Source organism: Myotis lucifugus, unplaced genomic scaffold (assembly GCF_000147115.1).
Source record: "Myotis lucifugus unplaced genomic scaffold, Myoluc2.0 scaffold_728, whole genome shotgun sequence".
NCBI classification, from domain to species: Eukaryota; Metazoa; Chordata; class Mammalia; order Chiroptera; family Vespertilionidae; genus Myotis; species Myotis lucifugus.
This window is the reverse complement of record NW_005871776.1, coordinates 164,019-182,830: the sequence shown is the minus strand read 5'-3', so window position 1 is coordinate 182,830 and position 18,812 is coordinate 164,019. Positions and strand designations below refer to the sequence as shown.

Below are 18,812 nucleotides of genomic sequence, written 5' to 3'. Positions count from 1 at the left end.
ATTTTGAGCTGTTCCTGCTGTTACAACACAAATCCCAGAACTAGCGGAGCTGTGAGCCCTCCTTGGCCCCCAACCGGAACTCAAATGCAAAAGCGTGTGTGCAGACTTCTCGGGAGTGTGTGCAGATGTTTCTTCGCGGGCTGGCAGGTGTTCTGATAAGAAACGTCACGCCAAAGTCACTACCTCTTCTTTGCCAGGAGAAAGGAATCGAAGCCAGGTCCTACTCAATAACAGCGAAACGCCATCTAAACATGTTTTTTTAAAGAAAATGAATTAATAGTTCGGCAAAATAGCAGGAAAAAATACCTTCTTGGCGCCAGGCAACAGCTTCAGCACATGGGCATTGGTGGTTCAGTGGTAGAATTCTCGCCTGCCACGCGGGAGGCCCGGGTTCGATTCCCGGCCAATGCACTCATATCTTTTCTTTCTTTTTTTTTTTTTAAATCCTTCCAATCATGTTGAAATACCCAGTTCAAGGGTCAAGGACTTTCCACACTCGAATTTTGGCCTCCGTGCACATCCCGACTAAAGGACTGGAGTTGTTCATGCCAGGCGAGGGGCGGGCTGGAAACCAGCTCTTTTCTAACAGAAACATCGAACTTTTTGCCTTCAGAATATTTGGACTCAATGTATTCTGGACTCATTGTTCTGTTCTAAGACTGAATAAAATCAATAAATAGTCTTTGAAGAAAAATCATTTTTAATATACAAACTTTTAAAGGGAAGTAGAATCAAGGAATGATTTTAATTCAGCAGCTGCCCTGCAGGGAGCAGAGTGGCGCAGCGGAAGCGTGCTGGGCCCATAACCCAGAGGTCGATGGATCGAAACCATCCTCTGCTAGTTGTTTTTCCAAAACTGTCGGAGGCATTTAGAGGGCAATCTTATACAACCTCTCTGGGTGTGTCTTCTCCTCTGTCGGAGGCATTTAGAGGGTAATCTTACACAACCTCTCTGGGTGTGTCTTCTCCTCCTCCCCGCCCCCCACGCCTGCGGAGGTGTCTCCAGCTGAGGAAATCTTGGATAACTGCAGGGAACTTCTGAGACAAAATATAAATAAAATACAACACACGTTTTTCTACATGACATAAAGCGTCTTTCTTAAAAGTTTATATTTTTATTTTGATGTTTTGCTTTCAAATCCATGTATTTGTAGACTGGACTTACTGGATTATTAACTTGAATTTTCTTTCACATGCAAAATAAATAACACAATGAAAAGGTTCTAATTGAGGAACTGTCATATGTAACCTCTCTGAGAGAAGAGAACATTAACCCATCAGCTGAGGGATGCCCATCTCTGCCTACCACCATACTGTAAACAAGAGTGTAAGTTTAGACTTTGAAAGGAATATATATATATATATATCTTAGATAGATAGATATTTTCCATTTCAGAGATTCAGTTAAAGGGAGTTGGGAATATTTAACATTATAAATCTCCCAACAATCTCAAATCTTTGCTCCTTAGCACTTACCACGGTGTAGTAGATTGTATATTTTATTTGAATACTAAATATTTAGTATTTTCTCCCCCTGAAGGGATGTAAATTTACAAGAACAGAGATTTTTGTCTGTTTTCACACTGTGGTTACTATAACATCTAGAACACGGGCTGGCATATCTTAGTCGCTGGTGATTTGGTAAATACTGTATGTTAGAAGCTGCAATATCTAACACATCCAACACCAGGATACGGCATTAGTCTTCACCTTTTTCTTTAATTAAAAAAAAAAAAAAACACACAGAGAAGAGTACAAAAATGACAACACAAAATTGATCCACTGTTTAACATTAGAACATATTAACTATAAGTCTCCTTTATAGTTAAAGACCAAAGCACACATAAAATTAAAGTATTTTTCACATAAAATTAAAGTATTCTTCAACTGTTAACTTGTAACCATCTAGGCTACCAGTATCACAGTGCATGTGTTTAAGAACTCTTCTTTTACTTAATAATGGCTCCAAATCGAAAGAGTAGTGATGCTGGCAATTCAGATATGTCAAACAGATGCTGTAAAGTGCTTCCTTTGAGTGAAAAGGTGAAAGTTCTTGACTTAATGAGGAAAGAGGGCAAAAATTATATGCTGAAGTTGCTAAGATCGACAGTAAGAATAAATCTTCTGTCTGTAAAATTGTGAAGAAAAAGAAAGTTGTGCTACTTTGCTGCTGCACCTCAAACGGCAAAGGTTACAGCCACAGGGTGTGGTCAGTGCTTAGTGGAGAGGACAGTGGCCTTCACGTGCAGGAGGCATGAGCAGGAAGCTGTTCTGATTGGCCCCCGAAAGCACTGAGCCTACGGGAAGGGACAGCCTGAAACGAGTGACAGCATTCACATACCTTTCTTTGTAGTAATTTGTTATAATGGTTCTGTTTCAGTATTATTGTTGCTAATCTCTCACTTGCCTAATTTATAAGTTAAACTTCATTATATGTGTGTATAGGAAAAAAACGGCACATATAAGGTTTGGTGCTATCCATGGTTTCAGGCATCTGATGGAGGTCTTGCAACTATTAGGGGCAGAAATAGAATATTAGACACTAACTAAGAAATATTACCAGTAACCATACTCTTTAACCGTGAATGTTCTTTTCTGATTACAGAAGGCACATTTTCATTTCCCTGGGAGTGTACGCCCTGGAACATGGGTGCTCACATCGGAATGCAGGCCATCCTCCTGTCCCGAGAACTGCCTCTCATTATGGAAAGATTGACAGCCTTGTGGCTGAGACCATCTAGTCCCAGAGGCACCTGCTCTTTACAACCCAAGTTTATTGCCTGTGATCTGGTCCTGGGGCACCTGGAGTTGCTGCCCTCTGTGACCCCCCCGCCCCCCCGCCTCCAGCCTCCAGCCAGCATGGCTTGTAACCTGCAATGAGTATCCTGTGCCCACGTCCCCATGCCTGTAATTCCTACGTTCCCATGTCATCTTTGTTCTTCTGCCCAATGTAGAGAGCTGGCTTATGGGAGGAGGGGGGTTGGGGGGGGGGGAGAGCAGATTTTTGTGGATGGCCTGTTGCTCTCCCACACTGCCGGAAATATTGGAATAAATGCTCATATAGGATTCAGCCCCGTCTCTGCTGAATTGGCAGTTATAATACTGCACTGCATTTCTCAAGATTGAATCAAAGCTATGTCATATGTCACATCGTTAGCAATAGCTTCAGGTGACACATGAGAAGATTATTTCTGTGGGAAGGGACTTCGGGATAACTTTTAGTCGAGGAGCAAAGACTGGGAAGATAAAACAGTGTGGCGAATGACAGAGCATTGTGGCAGCCAGGATTCCTCAAAGCATCGGCCTCCCATTACAGACTTCATTTTGGAGCTTTGGTGCCGACCTTAGAGATCTCCAAGCTTCAGAATTCCCCACCCACCCCAGAGGCCTAGAAACTCCTTCTGTGGGGCATGTCGCTCTGGCAGAGACCCGAGTGCCTACTGACGAGGTTGGGAGGAGGAAAACGGGACTGAGACTGGCTTACCTGCGCGCCCCCCCCCCCCCCCCCGTCCCCCGCCCACCATTCCATACTCCTCAGCCAGGGCCATTGCATTTCATTAGCACTGGTGTCTGATGAAGGGCAAGAGTGTAATGGCCACTGTAATGAGAAGGCATCTTCACAAGGTCAGAGCAGGCAACTCCACAGAATTTATTGCAGGTCATTTACTTACAGGACAATTGGGCCACAGCAGACAGACAGCCAACAATATTGCACAAAATATGCTCCCTATCTGTTGCAGTGCCGTTTAAAATCGTACAATTCGGGTACCAATGATGGACAAGACAAAGGGACAAAGAATGTGGTAGCACTGGGTATATACTCCTGGTGGTTTTGTGATGAATGATTGGTTTTCATCGATACTATAAACAGTCTGATACTTATCTCAATTTTCATGCCCTTCTGGCTATTGCTAAAATATATAGTTATGGTATGTGGACAACCAGGGGCCACATGCTAACCTGACTACCTCCAGGAAGGCCTGCCTGACAGCCTTGCAAACTCAGAGACTTAAAGTAACCACAAAGGATGTTCAGAAATGAAAACCTTTTAATTAAAAAACAGTTATAGAGGTCGGCATGTCCTAGGCCAGTATCTTCCTTGACAAAGACCAACTTTGATCTTTACTGAGCATGTTGTCTTTTTGCATCTAAGATAACATACCTGTGACATGTCAGGGTAACTTGTAACTTCCCCTTTTCCGGACCCTCAGGGTGCAACCAATGGCACCAGAGCAGAGACCATCCCCTCCTTGTTGTTGTTATCTGTTCATTGTTGCCTGTTCACTATCCTGTACTCATCTGTGTGTGAAGGAAACACATGTCTATCATTTTACTTTTTATCCAATCACCTAGGTTTCCCCACTTTGCTTTCTCCCACCTTCCTGATCTATCACCAATGGATTTCCTGTAACCCACTTCATGGTAATTTATAAAAATAGGTGAAAAACCACCATTCTCCAGTGCATTATCTTAATTCATTGAGATTCTACTTCCTGGCAATGGTGGACAGTTCGGCTCAAATGAACTCACATTCTTTACCGGTTTGAACGTTCCTTAGTTAACAATTGTAGTAAGGAACACGGAGCCACCAACGAGAAAGCGTGGCTGTGCTGGCTAAAGCGCCTTGGTCACCGCCTTCTTGGAGCCCTTCTTCGGGGCGGGCGCGGACTTGGCGGGCTCGGGCATGGTCGGGAGGAACCGCCGAAGAAGCCGGGAAACAACTGGAAGAGCGACTGCGAGGCTGCCAGTGTCCTCCGGTTCGGGCTCCTTCCAGGCGGCGGGGAGTAGAGGCGTGTCCGACTGGTGGTGAGTCCCGGAAACGTCACCGGGATGTTGTCCACTGACAACGAGTGTGTTTCAGAACCAGGATCCCATTGGTTGAAGAGAAAGGGCTGTAACTTCCCGCCAATGGCACAGACTCACGTTCGCGCCCCGGCGCGACTATAAAGAGGGCAGCTGCGGGCGCCTCAGCTCAGATCAAGGCCTGAGCGGAGGTTTCCTGTTCATCATGTCGGGACGCGGCAAGCAGGGCGGCAAGGCGCGCGCCAAGGCCAAGACGCGGTCCTCGCGGGCCGGGCTGCAGTTCCCCGTGGGCCGCGTGCACCGGCTGCTCCGCAAGGGCAACTACGCCGAGCGCGTCGGGGCGGGCGCGCCCGTGTACCTGGCGGCCGTGCTGGAGTACCTGACGGCCGAGATCCTGGAGCTGGCGGGCAACGCGGCCCGCGACAACAAGAAGACGCGCATCATCCCGCGCCACCTGCAGCTGGCCATCCGCAACGACGAGGAGCTCAACAAGCTGCTGGGCAAGGTGACCATCGCGCAGGGCGGCGTGCTGCCCAACATCCAGGCCGTGCTGCTGCCCAAGAAGACCGAGAGCCACCACAAGGCCAAGGGCAAATGAGGAACACGTCGCAACATCCAAAACCAAAGGCTCTTTTCAGAGCCACCCACGCGTTCACTAAAGAGCTTGCAGTTGCCATGTTGGAGCAGCTACTTGAGAATGATCCCTTCCATCCACCGGGAGACGTCACTGTAAACACCCTATAGATGGGAAAGGAACGCCAGTGAACACAAAGCTAGCAACAGTGGTTACTGAGGGATAGAGGGACTCTGCACCCGGCAATTAACGCATGGAAGCTGCAGGCCCTCGGGTTAACCAGGACAAAACGCCACCCGAACCGCTGGTGGGAGGTGACTATTTAAATGCAAATAGTTAGTGGCCCACAGGGCGATGGAACCATTCCTGTCTCTTGTTGGTGTGGTTTTGCATCTTAATGGGACACGTCTTCGCCATCGCCCACCTCCCAGCCTAGGGGGACCTGGTGGGTTGTTAATAGGAAAGCAACGCTGCCCGCCCCGGGGTCGCGTCCCTTCCGCGGAGCTTCTCTGCGCGGGGCCAGCGTGACCGGCTCCGTCATCTTTCTGTCCACTTACTCGTTTGAGGATGTGTTTTCTTAACCCCCTTTTACACAAGTCTCACTTCAAATGGTTAAACGTAGTGCAATGCTGCCTATGAACGTGGTAGGGAAAAGCAAATGTCACTCGAGCTATAATATCAAATGTGAAATTGAGTTCAACAGACATTTAGAAAAGCCTACAAAACATTTTAAAATCTCTAAGTTTAAATAGAGAAATGAAGAAACTGACGGGAAATCCTCTTTCCTAAACCTGCATGAGACTGAAAAATCACTTGGCCAATCCCGAGTAGCGCGCGCTTTTTTCAAAAAGATCAAAGGGAAGCCAGTTTCCGGCGTCAAAATTTAAAATTTTTATTCCGCGAACAAGATATTTACATGAAATTCTGCGGAGCAAAGACAGAGAACATTGTAAAGAAAACGCGCACAGACCGAGCGACGAGAAAGGGTAGAAAACAGCCTCTGCTGAAAGGGTGGGTGGGAGGAAGAAGTTAATTTCTGATCCAAACGCCCGGAGGCCCCGGGGATCAGAAAGCCGACGCGGCTTCCAATCACGTCACTGCGGGCCTTGATGGGCAGGTGCCTCCTCCAATCACAGTGGCACTCGCCTTATATATACTGGTTGCGAGCGCGCGCTGCCATTCCTACAGCAGTTCTCTGCTTCTTTGTGTTGGAAATGGCTCGCACCAAGCAGACGGCGCGCAAGTCCACGGGCGGGAAGGCGCCCCGCAAGCAGCTGGCCACCAAGGCCGCCCGCAAGAGCGCGCCGGCCACGGGCGGCGTGAAGAAGCCGCACCGCTACCGGCCCGGCACCGTGGCCCTGCGCGAGATCCGCCGCTACCAGAAGTCCACGGAGCTGCTGATCCGCAAGCTGCCCTTCCAGCGCCTGGTGCGCGAGATCGCGCAGGACTTCAAGACCGACCTGCGCTTCCAGAGCTCGGCTGTCATGGCGCTGCAGGAGGCGTGCGAGGCCTACCTGGTGGGGCTGTTCGAGGACACCAACCTGTGCGCCATCCACGCCAAGCGCGTCACCATCATGCCCAAGGACATCCAGCTGGCGCGCCGCATCCGCGGGGAGCGGGCGTGAGCTCTTGGCGGGCGGCAACCTAGAACCCAAAGGCTCTTTTCAGAGCCACTTCCGTCCTCACTGACAGTGGCTGTTGCACTCCTAGTTTACGTATTAAAAACGCAAGCTCAGTGCACAATTCATGGAAATGGCGTCCCCTCCAGAACTATGAGTATCATTTCCCTCAGCCAATTGAGTGACAAGATTGGCAAGGCCTCACGTTCAGTATTTACATTATAGTAGCTATTTAGGGAAACTAAGTTGCTTAACCAACTGTTGCCTTTGTCAAAGGCAACTATGTATCCGTAAAGATAAAGTCACCCCTTGAACCCTTGTTATTTGCGAGGAAAGAGGTAAAGTGAAGGAACCTGTCCACTGGGAAGGAATGAAGCCCATCCCGTAACAAGGGGTTCAGCGCATAGATTTTGGCACCTCCCTTACCCACTACTGATAGTCACAAATATGCTCATTACGTCTGGTAGTCGAACCTGGAAATACCTCTTCACGGTCTGGACAGGCGATCTGTGCTCCCTCTCTAGCTCTAGAAGGTTCTCTTCCAAAGGCCCTCAACTATTGCAGGATAAGGCCATGCAGGTTCCTTTCAACAAATCTGGGAAGGAAAAGAGAAGATGGGATTCAGCCTCCAATGGCTGTAGGAAAACAAAGTTGAATTAGGGTTATTCTGGTTTTCACTTGCCTAAGTGGCCTAAAAGAGGGTTTGTAGGAATGACAGTTCTGTGTTAGAAACCTTGAGTGTAGTGGTTTATTATTCACTTTGACGGAAAAAAATCTTATTTTAAAAATGGACACAGCTGAGTGGCTAGCAATTACACGAATAACTTTTAAACATCATCTATAATCAAATAATGCAAATTAAAACCGTGAAATATTGCATAATACCCAGCAAATGATCAAAATCAGAAAGTTGGGTTTGCCAAGCATTGCATGAGAGGTAGAGAAACGTGGTGGTTTACTAATGGTGGAGGCTGGGTGAAAAATGTGAAGAGATTAAAATAAAAGGATTTGGGAGTCATTAGTAAATAAAAGTATTTAAAGAAAAGGAGTGCCTACAGATCCCTCCTGGCTCTTTCCTACCACTTTTAACCTCTAATTTAGTGCCGATATCCAGTTTCGAATCAGTTGTGTGCACACATCACAAGCCCTGGGTCTGGCAATGCTAATTCTGTGCTGGAATTCCTGTACTTCAATTTTGAATTCCTTTAGCCCTCGGCTCAGAAGTTGCTTCTTACAGATCTGACTCCTCCCTATGTTCCCCTAGTATCCTGTGTCTACTTTTCTTGCTACATTTTGCTTTATTTGCTTTTGTGTTATTCCCCCTTAGATTGAGTTTCTTTAGAACAAGCAGTGTCTTACTAACATTCTTAACTGGTGGGACCTAAGGGTGAAGTACATTATTTGTTGAAAGTATAAATGCATTATAAGTTACAAAAACGACAAACAGAAGAAATAGTCTTTGTGCCTGCATTTCTTGAAATGGCAAACTGGGAAGTGGCCTAAACGTTCTAATCTTTTCCAAGGCCTAGACCAAAAGGACCTCGCCATGCTGGTATAGACATGAGAAACACACCACAATGTTTGACCTCTCTATTCTCAAAGCAGCCTCAGCTTTATTCAGAGAAGTTGGTTCATATTTTTCAAACTGTAGGTCTCCACCATCACTGCTCTTGGAATCCACTTCTTAGCATCTAGTGGTCATTGCTTTTGTAACCAGACACTCAATGGGTCCTTGCTGCCTGTCACTACTTCAGCCAGTTCAGCAAAGACAAGGCTGAATCATATCTGAGCATTTATTCCAATACTGCCAACAGCAGGGAGAGCAGCAGGTCACCCACAAATATCTGCTCTGAACCCCACGATAGCCAGCTGCTTATATTGGGTAGGACAAAGATTACATGGGAAGTAAGCAAAAGGGTATGGCAAATGGGCAGTTTACAGGTAATGCAGGCTGGAGATTTGCAAAGGCCTGCAAGTATAAAAAGGATGGGGGTCTTCAAAGGGCTGGCAGTTCTGGTGTCTGCAACAAGGTTGTTAATCTTTCCATAAGAATAGGCAGCTCCCTGATGGGGAGGACAGGCTGCATTTCAAGGCGAGCTCCCAGGTTCCACATGCAACCCCCAGCCAGGTTAGACTGTGCCTTCTTTCATCAGAACAAAACAATCACGGTTAACAGAGCAGGGTTAATATTTCTTACAATTATAGCTGGTCCCCAACATTGTATTTCTGCCCCCTAGCACTATGATATGTGCACATCTAGCATGCCTGTGGTAACACATATACTGCCAAGTAGTCCTATAAATTAGTCAGGTGTTTTTACAAATTCAAGACAATTACTTATTAAAGGTTCCAGATTTGCCACCTTCCTGCTGACACACAATGGGTGTCTATGGAAACCACCCCTATTAATGTCCCCTCAAGAGATGCTCGGATTTGCTGACACCTGTCACTTAAGCTAATTTCCAGTATGGACCTGGGTGAACATCTTGGGATAGTCAGCATGGCGTTGAAATTCTAGCCCGTCAAGAACACAACTATTAAGTCAACTAGTCTGGGTTGCAAAAGCTGCTGAGAGCCAATTCTGAAATGTGGCCAGGCTGAGGCAAGGACGGCACCTTGTGTTGGGTAACAAATTACACTGAATGGCTAAGAGGTGAAAGTGATTGGAAATGCAACTAAGTCGTGCTGCCTTTCTAGTGACTATAGGAGGGCTCTGAAAAGACCCTTTGTTCACTGGTTTTCAAACGTGGTCTTTATTTGGCCTTGTGGTGGCTCTCGGTCTTCTTGGGCAGCAGCACGGCCTGGATGTTGGGCAGCACGCCGCCCTGCGCGATGGTCACCTTGCCCAGCAGCTTGTTGAGCTCCTCGTCGTTGCGGATGGCCAGCTGCAGGTGGCGCGGGATGATGCGCGTCTTCTTGTTGTCGCGGGCCGCGTTGCCCGCCAGCTCCAGGATCTCGGCCGTCAGGTACTCCAGCACGGCCGCCAGGTACACGGGCGCGCCCGCCCCGACGCGCTCGGCGTAGTTGCCCTTGCGGAGCAGCCGGTGCACGCGGCCCACGGGGAACTGCAGCCCGGCCCGCGAGGAGCGAGACTTGGCCTTGGCGCGCGCCTTGCCGCCCTGCTTCCCGCGGCCGGACATTCTGGCTACAAACTTCACTGTAAGTGGCTGCAAAAGTGAAAGCGCGCGGGCGGCACTTTTTATAAACGTTTGTGGCGCGAAGAAGCAGCTGTGTCATTGGTTCAGGTTTCAGCTTCATCTAAACCAGTGAGCGTGCGAGTTTGGGATTCTGGCGCTCTGATTGGGCAGAGCTAAGTTTTGAGCTTGCGCTCAGGAGCCAACACACACAGGGCTCTGGTTTATCACCTTATTTGCATGCGAGGTTCTATATAAATAGGACACAGCGTGCTCCGCTTTTACTTTCTCCCATCAGCCACTTCCGCTGATCTCCTCACCATGCCCGAGCCCGCCAAGTCCGCGCCCGCCCCGAAGAAGGGCTCCAAGAAGGCGGTGACCAAGGCGCAGAAGAAGGACGGCAAGAAGCGCAAGCGCAGCCGCAAGGAGAGCTACTCGGTGTACGTGTACAAGGTGCTCAAGCAGGTGCACCCCGACACCGGCATCTCGTCCAAGGCCATGGGCATCATGAACTCGTTCGTCAACGACATCTTCGAGCGCATCGCGGGCGAGGCGTCGCGCCTGGCGCATTACAACAAGCGCTCGACCATCACGTCCCGCGAGATCCAGACGGCCGTGCGCCTGCTGCTGCCCGGCGAGCTGGCCAAGCACGCCGTGTCCGAGGGCACCAAGGCCGTCACCAAGTACACCAGCTCCAAGTAGGCGCGAGCGAGCGGCCCGACTCCTGACCCAAAGGCTCTTTTCAGAGCCACTCAGTCTTCTGAAAAGAACTGTGACTCGCTCTTATACCGGGTAAGTGTTATTCGCGGTAAAGCAGTTGGCGGGTTTTCTTCCCGCGGTCTAGTTGTAAACTTTCACTGCGTTGCAGCGCATGCTGAGGCCACCTCTACCTTTTGAGATTGGTTTATGTCAAGTATTCGGTTCTTAGACAAGTGCAGTAAAGAAAAGCAAAATGCTGATCGTAAAACAATCCAATCACACTTAACCATGTTAACCGCTAAAGGCTTCTGTGCAAAGTTTGAATGCCCCATTCATGCAGTGTGTGCCTTGATAATGTGGCATTTCGCACCCACTGAAGATTCCAGCTGTCTTATTTCCCTTTGGCGGGTGGACGGCGCTAGTACTCTTCCCCTGTGCGCTGGTTTCCTAAGTATTAAGTTAGAAAGCCAAAAGGGGAAAAGTGAGATACCTCACGCATCCGTCAGGTCAAAGTGGGCAGCAGTAACAGCCAATCCAGATGTACGGGAAGTTTGGAAGGAACGACACCCTGTGCAATTCTATTATTGCTTTAGTACGATTCAGGGTTCATTGCAGAATTGGGGGCCTTGAGGCTTTGTGAAAGGAACCGCCATTTTACTCACTTTCTCATTTCTCTGAGTGAAATTACTCTTCCTGTCAAATCAAATCCATGTTTTTTCTCTGCGTCGCTTGCATGTACTCTTTCTCTACTAATTGGAAGAAAATTTTAAAGATTGGAAAGTAGAGCGGAAAAAAAAAAGTACAAGGGGAGCAGTGGGCCATTCCCTGCCCCCAACCCAGGATGTCGAAATCCACCTCTCCATTGTAATCCCCTGGGGACAGCATAGGTATTTAAAACGTTTGGTCTTTTCCCAGGATCCTCATGGAATGACTTCCACACTGAATGTATTTGCTGAAGGGTTCTGACAATGCCCTGTATGCAATTCCGGGCCCCCTGGTGATTCAGTTCACTCCCAGGTGTTTACGTGAGAGTATTCTGCACACTTGGCAGTGAGATCTGTGAGAACTGAGCAATGCTATTTTGAATAGCAAAATACTAGAAGCAACCACATGTTAATGGCCAATATGTCTATTGGGGTGCATTCACACAGTGGGATAGCATATCGCACAGAAAAGGATTGAAATACACAGCACTCCAATGAACTTTAGAAACATAAATCTCAGAAGGTTGATATATATGTGGTACCTTTTTATAAAGCTTGAAAATAAAGCCAAATTTCTCTTTTTTAAAAAATTTATTTTATTGATTCTTCACAGAGAGGAAGGGAAAGAGTCAGAAACACCGATCCCCTGCCTCCTGCACACTCCCCACTGGGAATGTGCCCACAACCAAGGTACATGTCCTTGACTGGAATCGAACCTGGGACCCTTGAGTTTGCAGGCTGACGCTCTATCCACTGAGCCAAACCGGTTAGGAAAAGACCAAATTTCTCTTGAAGCACATGTGTGTGATTTAAAAAAAATTTTTTTAAAGAATTTTAAGAGGTAGTTTCATAAGTAAATGTTTTTAAATAGCAGGCAGTGCCTACCTCTGATCCACGCAGGGCAAGGGAATGAATGAGGAAAAGCTCTGAGGTAGAAATAGAAGTTGTATAAAACAAGTTCCAAGAATCATCTGTGTAATCATAAGGAAATCCTGTGAGGACCCCACGCCTACTGGTACATCTCTCGACTGTATGACTTTCTCTTCGAGAGTGTAGAAGAAAAAGACCGACAGAGGCCACTGGAAGAACATGTAGATTCGGAAAACGCAAGATTTTAGCTCAGTCAGCAGCCCATCTTCAGCTGTTAACTCAGCTTCTCATAGAACCTATGACAGCCCTCTGCAGGCCCATGCATGTGTTTGTACTCATGTGTGTATTTAGTCTATACTGTTATGTACTTTTGTAACTACAGTGGGGCCTTGACTTTTGAGATACCAGCTGTCTCTCGGCTGATTTTTTGCATTGAGTTGACAAAGTAATTTGAGTTAACGAGCTAGTTAACGAGCTCAGTCTCGGAATGAATTAAACTCTTAAGTCAAGGCCCCACTGTATATGTGTGTCTACCCTTCCCTCAATTCTGTTATAAGAGAAATCACACTTTTAAAAAAAAGTATCTTCTCTCCTTCCACATCGCAAGATATTTGTGGCTAGTAAGTTCCTCATACATTTGGGGTTTTTAAATCACTACTTTTCAAAGCACAGGTGCCTTTGATTCAGCCATTAGTGCACAGATGCAGAAAATAAACAGCCAATTCTGATATTGTCTTGTCTTGTAGAATGAGGGAATCCAAAGATAATATCCAGGAGAGAAAATGGGAACAGAATTTAGAGGCATTAAGATAGCTAAACACTTATGTCCCGGGCCTGGAGAATGTGAATATGTTAGAGTCGCCAAAGGAAGAACGCACGAGGCCAAAGTGGTAAGGGCTGATAAATGGATTAGGTCATATGGATACCAGATGGGCTGAGTCACAAAATGGTGCCAGCACCCAGGGATGGAGAGTCAGAGGTTTTAAAGGACTCTAGGCGGCTTTCTCTGGGCGGAAAACTGTCTGGGAGGATCTGGATCCTAGGAAGGTCTGGAGGGGAAGGATAACGGTCTTAGCAAGTGGAATGTGGTCTAAGCGAAAGGGAACGTCGGTTGTGAAGTGTCCTAAAGGTCAGTTCGCAGGGGAGGGAGTATCGATTCAATTATTTGATCAGACCTAACGTATAAATGTGTGTTTTGTGTCAGGGACTGCCTGAGTGACCTGGAATTGTCAGCAGAGAAGACGATGTCTAGAAGAATATGGAGGACGGTGGCTAAAGTCAGCAGGAAGGAGATGAACATGCAGAGGGCATTTTGGCCCATCTAGACAAGGTTCACACAGCGGGGCCCTCACACGCCAGCATTTATGTCACTTTATTGGTTTTCATTGGAATTTATAGCTGGTAGCTCCAATAATTCACATGATTTGCTCCAAATAATTTTTGTCAATATTTTTTACCTAAAGAATAATTTCTAGAACAGAGAGAAAGAGATTGAAGCATAGAAACAGATGAGAAAAATCTGATTCTAAAGGACAGTTTTTCCTGAGTTTTATCACCTGAGTAGACTGATGCCTGCTAGCTGGGTGTCGTGGATACTTCAATGAGCCTGTGATTCTTTCTTTTTCTTTAATCTTCACTCAAGGATATGTTTATTGATTTTTTTTTTTTTGAGAGAGAGAGAGAGAGAGAAAGGGAGGGAGGGAGGAAGAGAGAGAAACAACACTCCGAAAGAGCCACCCAGCCAGCCAGGGTGAGCCTGTGATTGCTGGAAGCCGGTCCACCCTTGCTGCTTGACACAGTCGCTGCAGGGAAGAAACATCTGCACAGCATATGTTTCAAGGAACCTGGCGTATATGGCATATGTTTGTTCCCCCTCTTAGTGCTATGTGTTTTAACCAGGACCACCTCCCTGAGAAAGGTTGTTTCCCCAGGTGGGGATTTTTCCCTTGTTTTAGGGATTAACAGGACTAAGGAAGGGAATAAATCAGTAAAACCCCTTAACTAAGTGCCAGGTGGGTAGTTTATCACCTTAACTATGAACAGTCACGCTTAAGCTACATAATCTTTACTTAGGATAATCTCCTTCAGTTACTTCCTTGTAGTTTAACAGAATAGTAGAGAAGTGACCTTGGAGTGGAGATAACACCTTTGGAATAGAATGGATAGGATTAAAATCAACCGAACCAGATGGAGATGGGATTTTTGGCAAAGGTCAGATAAGAAACTATGGACATGAAACAAGGAGCTGTAGGAGGTCAAGGGAGGACCCAGAACATACCATGATGTGATTATAGAGGCATGCTTATAGGATCAAATGGTGTAAATACAGATGTAATGAGAGAATAAAGAGAACCTGGCTATGCTGATCATCTGAACGCTGTCTCTGTGTCATTCCTTCTTCGCCGACTCCGTCCACACCTTTGGGAACCCCTGGACCTGCTGGGGCTAGACCCCAACATGTGATTCTTCAGCAAAATGGAGACAATAACAAGGCCCCAGTTTTTTTAGGACTTTATAAGACGGCGTACACTGCGGACGAAAGGGGCCACTGCTAGCCTGACCCGCTCAGGGGAGGCCTGTGTGGTGGCCTTGCAAACTCGAGAGACCTAAAGTCACCACAAAGGGTGGTCTGAAGTGAAAACGTTCTAACTAAAAGCAGGTTATGGCAGGTGGTCCTAGGCTAGATTCTTCCCTGACAAGAGTCTGTCTTTACCATAACTAAGCCTGTCTGTTGTCCTTTCATCTAACGTCCTTTTTTCTGAACCCCTCAGGGCACAACCAATGCCCCAGGGCACCAGGATGACCACAGGTTCCTTAATTGTTATTGTTATGATGTTAATTTTGTAAAAGAATCCCAGAGGTTTTCCAGCATTGCTTTCTGCACCTTCCTAATCTATCACCAGTGAATTTTATGATCCCATTTATATTTCCTCCTTTGATTGTAATGTATAAAAATGGGTGAAAAACCACCATTTTCCAGAGCATTGTCTCAATGCGGTGAGATTCTATTTCCTGGCAATTGTTGACAGTTTGGCTCAAAGAAACACAAATTTTTTTTACAGGTTTGAATGTTTCCTTACAGTAACAACACTGATTCCAAGCATGTTCTTGATTCCTGGATAAGGTACACATAGAAAAGTTACCATGAAAAATGTATCACATAGATTTTTTTTCTTTCAACAGATTAAGTAATGATTTAAAAGTTTGAGAAATAGCCCTGGCTGGTTTGGCTCAGTGGATAGAGTGTTGGCCTGTGGACTGAAGGGTCCCAGGTTTGAATCTGGTCAAGGGCACATGCTTGGTTTGGGGCTCAATCCCCAGGGTGTACAGGAGGCAGCCAATCAATGACACTCTCTCATCATTGATGTCTCCATTTCTTTCTCCCTTCTTCTATGAAGTCAATAAAAGTGTATTTTTTTTTTTAAGTTTGAGAAATAAAAGTATCACTATAAATGTTTTACCACAATGTGAACTTCTTGAGTTATATATTTTTATATTTCCTGAGTTAGGCATATAATAGTGGTTCAGTTTAATACATTAATTAAACTAACGTTTTCCTAGAACTGTACAAAGTGCCATGGGGAGCCCAGGAAATTATGGTAAATAGTATGTGAACTTTGGTGGTTAAAATATTGAAATTGAGAATCAAATATCATTCTCTCTTCTCTGCTCCTTCCATCTTTCTGATGGACTAACTGGTAAAGGGTCAGCTGGGCAACCCACTGGCATTTGCTGATCCCACCCACCCTGCCCTCTTTCACTTCATGGCCCAGAGCGTGTCTCGAGCTCCGTGTCTCCACAGTAAACAGCATGTACCTGGAACTGAATGACCCAAAGTGGTGATGGAAGTAAAGAAAAAATACTCTTCCTTTGTGGTTTTCTTTTCTGTTCATGGTCAGAGGTAGGGTAGTGATGTAAAGTTGTCTTTTGAAATACTGTTCTATAAAGAGGATATTTAAAGAAAAAAACGTAAGTAAATAATAGTTTAGATTATATCCAGATACAGAAAAAAAAAATATTGTGAAACTGGAACTCAAATTACTGAATTTTGAACTATCTTACCTAGTAATAGACAAACATGTAAATTGACCGTCCTTCTGCTATGCTCACCAGCCAATCTGGAGAGTATGCAAATTAACCCAACAAAGATGGCGGTTAATTTGCATATGTAGGCAAGAAGCAGCAGAGCGAAGACGGAAGGCTCCGGCCGGAGTGAAGGCCTGGGTCCCGGGTGCTGGAGGAAAACTGGTGCTGGCAGCCAGGGGAAGGGAAGGCCTATTGCACGAATCTCTTCGTGCAACGCGCCTCTAGTACTTAATAAAATAACATACCATAAATGACAGAATAATACTATTATATTTTGATATAAATTACATATCTATGTCTGTTATGTACATATGTAATGACATATATACAATAGATTTTGCATAGTTAATATTAAATAGAGTTCATTACAATAACCTTAATTTAATATTAACTGCTGTAAGAATTTGGAGGTAGTAAATGTTGTTCTGGAATGTGACAAACTGGGAAAGTTTCTGGAAAGACATATGTTAGGGTTGCCAAAGGAGGAACACACGAAGCTGAAAGTGGTAAGAATTATAAATTTACTAGTGGCCTGGTGCACGAATTTCATACACATTAAAAGGGAATTCATTAGAGGAAATATTTTAATATTGCTATTTGCCCTTTCTCTATAATAGAAGTGTCAGAGATGAAAGAAAATTAGTAAAATATATATGAAAATCTTCCTCCTGTCAGAATCTGGGGCGCACCACAGGACCCAGAGTCAAGTCCCATCCACCTGCGTGCACCTCGAAATTGTGTGAGATCCAGACCCAGGCAGCCCCCCCCCCATCAACCCCCACCAGGCAGGGGCGCAGCCTCAGGTCCCCCATCAAGCCCCACTGGCCGGGGGGCACAGCCTGAGGTCCCCTGCCCTGGCCCAGCACCATGCAGCCTCAGGTCCCTGCTGATCGCTCGTTAAGGCTCATTACGGGAACCCCGCCTCCACTGTGGGTGCAGCCATCTTGTGACGGTGTGGTGGAGTGAGGGTCAATTTGCATATTACCTCTTTATTATATAGGATTAGGTCATCTGGATACCAGGATGGGCCGAGCCCCCAATGTGCCAGCACCCAAAGACAGCATCAGAGGTTTTAAAGACTCTGGCGGGCTTTTCTGGGTACAGAATGTCTGTGTAGGTCTGGATCCTTGGAAGGTCTGGAGGGGAGAGATAATAGTCTTAGCAAGTGGAATGTGGTCTAAGCAAAAGGGGATATCTGTAGTGAAGTGGCCTAAGGATCAGTTCCCAGGGGAGGGGTATTGACTCAATTATTTCACCAGACCTAACATTAGTGAGAAGGTCAGAGTCCTGCACCTGGTGCAGAACTAACCTGTAGTGCCAGGTGAGCGAGCAGGTGAGCAACCAGGTGAGCGAGCAGGTGAAGAAGGCCCACACTCCCTGGTTTGCTCAGAGCAAAGGGTGCCTGGCAGGTGCAGTGCAGGACTCGGTGCCAAGCACTTGTTACAGGGTCACAATGACATTGTGTGGCGTTGAGAGAGCATCACCAAGTCTGCTCTGCATGAAGCAGGAGGGTGACAAGATTGAACTGGGCATTTTCCAGGTGTGTTTATGAGCAGAGATCCCACTGCTAGGACTATGTCCTAAGAAACCTGAAACCCTCATCAGAAAGGATAGAAGCAGCCCTATGTTCATAGCGGCACAATTTACAACAGTTAAGACTTGGAAACAGCCTAAGTGCCCATCATCAGATGAATGGATAAAAAAATATGGCACATGTACACAATGGAATACTACACAGCTGTGAAAAAGAAAACCATTACCATCCACAACAGCATGAATGGACGTGAAGGGTATTATGCTGAGCAAAATAAGGCAGAGAAAGATAAGTATCACATGATCCCACTCATATGTGGAATCGAATGAACCTAATAAACTGATGAACAAAATAGAACCGGAGACATAGAAGCATGAACAGACTGTTGAACCTCAGAGGGAAGGCAAGGGAGGGTGGGTGGGAAGACCTCAACCAATGAACTTGCATGCATATATGCATAACCCTTGGGGGGACGGGGACGGGAGCGGCTGGAAGAGGTTCATAGGAGAAAAGGGGGACCTATGTAATACTTTCAACAATAGAAATTAAAAGAAAAAAAGAAAAGGATGGTTACAGACTCCATCCCTCAGGTTTCCCTGAAACCGTTCTCCACATCCCTTGTGTCTGGAAGCAGAAGTCACAGGACGATTGTTGGTGACAACCTGAGCTTAGGTGTCAGTGGACCTGAGACTCAAAGGGACAGAATCGCAAACAAGAGATCCCTGTTTGCCTTGGGGGCGGGGGGGGGGGGGGGGGGGGCCTAAAAAAAGCCCCCTTCACGGGCCCCCC

At 46.4% G+C, this 18,812-nt stretch overlaps 4 protein-coding genes and 2 non-coding genes across 7 annotated transcripts in view; 5 read left to right on the top strand and 1 right to left on the bottom strand.

Annotated features, from left to right (window-relative positions):
• The first annotated feature begins 340 nt into the window (after nt 1-340).
• Nucleotides 341-411, top strand: TRNAG-GCC. Its single transcript has one exon. It is a non-coding gene; the product is annotated as a tRNA-Gly (tRNA).
• A 358-nt stretch (nt 412-769) lies between these two features.
• On the top strand, nt 770-841 carry TRNAM-CAU. Its single transcript has one exon. It is a non-coding gene; the product is annotated as a tRNA-Met (tRNA).
• Nucleotides 842-4,979: 4,138 nt separating this feature from the next.
• LOC102417681 (histone H2A type 1) overlaps nt 4,980-18,812 on the top strand; it is a 15,320-nt gene continuing 1,487 nt past the window's right edge. The window contains exon 1 of the mRNA XM_006105842.3: nt 4,980-5,386. Within this exon, the coding sequence (XP_006105904.1) occupies nt 5,009-5,386 (378 nt within the window). The 5' untranslated portion in view covers nt 4,980-5,008. The remainder of the gene's footprint in view (nt 5,387-18,812) is intronic.
• Nucleotides 5,762-7,043, top strand: LOC102417363 (histone H3.1-like). Its single transcript, XM_014447921.2, has one exon. The coding sequence runs from the start codon at nt 6,487-6,489 to the stop codon at nt 7,000-7,002; it is 516 nt and encodes a 171-aa protein (XP_014303407.1). The 5' UTR covers nt 5,762-6,486; the 3' UTR covers nt 7,003-7,043.
• On the bottom strand, nt 9,734-10,136 carry LOC102417051 (histone H2A type 1-like). Its single transcript, XM_006105840.3, has one exon. It carries the CDS (start codon nt 10,134-10,136, stop codon nt 9,750-9,752), a length of 387 nt encoding a protein of 128 aa, XP_006105902.1. The 3' UTR covers nt 9,734-9,749.
• Nucleotides 10,434-14,102, top strand: LOC102443276 (histone H2B type 1). 2 transcript variants are annotated; one of them, XM_006105839.3, is made up of 2 exons: nt 10,434-10,922; nt 13,608-14,102. In XM_006105839.3, exon 1 carries the CDS (start codon nt 10,452-10,454, stop codon nt 10,830-10,832), a length of 381 nt encoding a protein of 126 aa, XP_006105901.1. In that variant the 5' UTR covers nt 10,434-10,451; the 3' UTR covers nt 10,833-10,922; nt 13,608-14,102. The 2 variants fall into 2 exon arrangements, with proteins under 2 accessions (XP_006105901.1, XP_023602527.1); XM_023746759.1 differs by lacking the exon at nt 13,608-14,102 and adding an exon at nt 12,147-12,190.

What these genes read in the sequence shown, in the direction of transcription:
- LOC102417363 (XM_014447921.2), top strand. Translation starts at nt 6,487, where the DNA reads ATGGGCAGGTGCCTCCTCCAATCACAGTGGCACTCGCCTTATATATAC.
- LOC102417051 (XM_006105840.3), bottom strand. Translation starts at nt 10,136, where the DNA reads ATGTCCGGCCGCGGGAAGCAGGGCGGCAAGGCGCGCGCCAAGGCCAAG.
- LOC102443276 (XM_006105839.3), top strand. Translation starts at nt 10,452, where the DNA reads ATGCCCGAGCCCGCCAAGTCCGCGCCCGCCCCGAAGAAGGGCTCCAAG.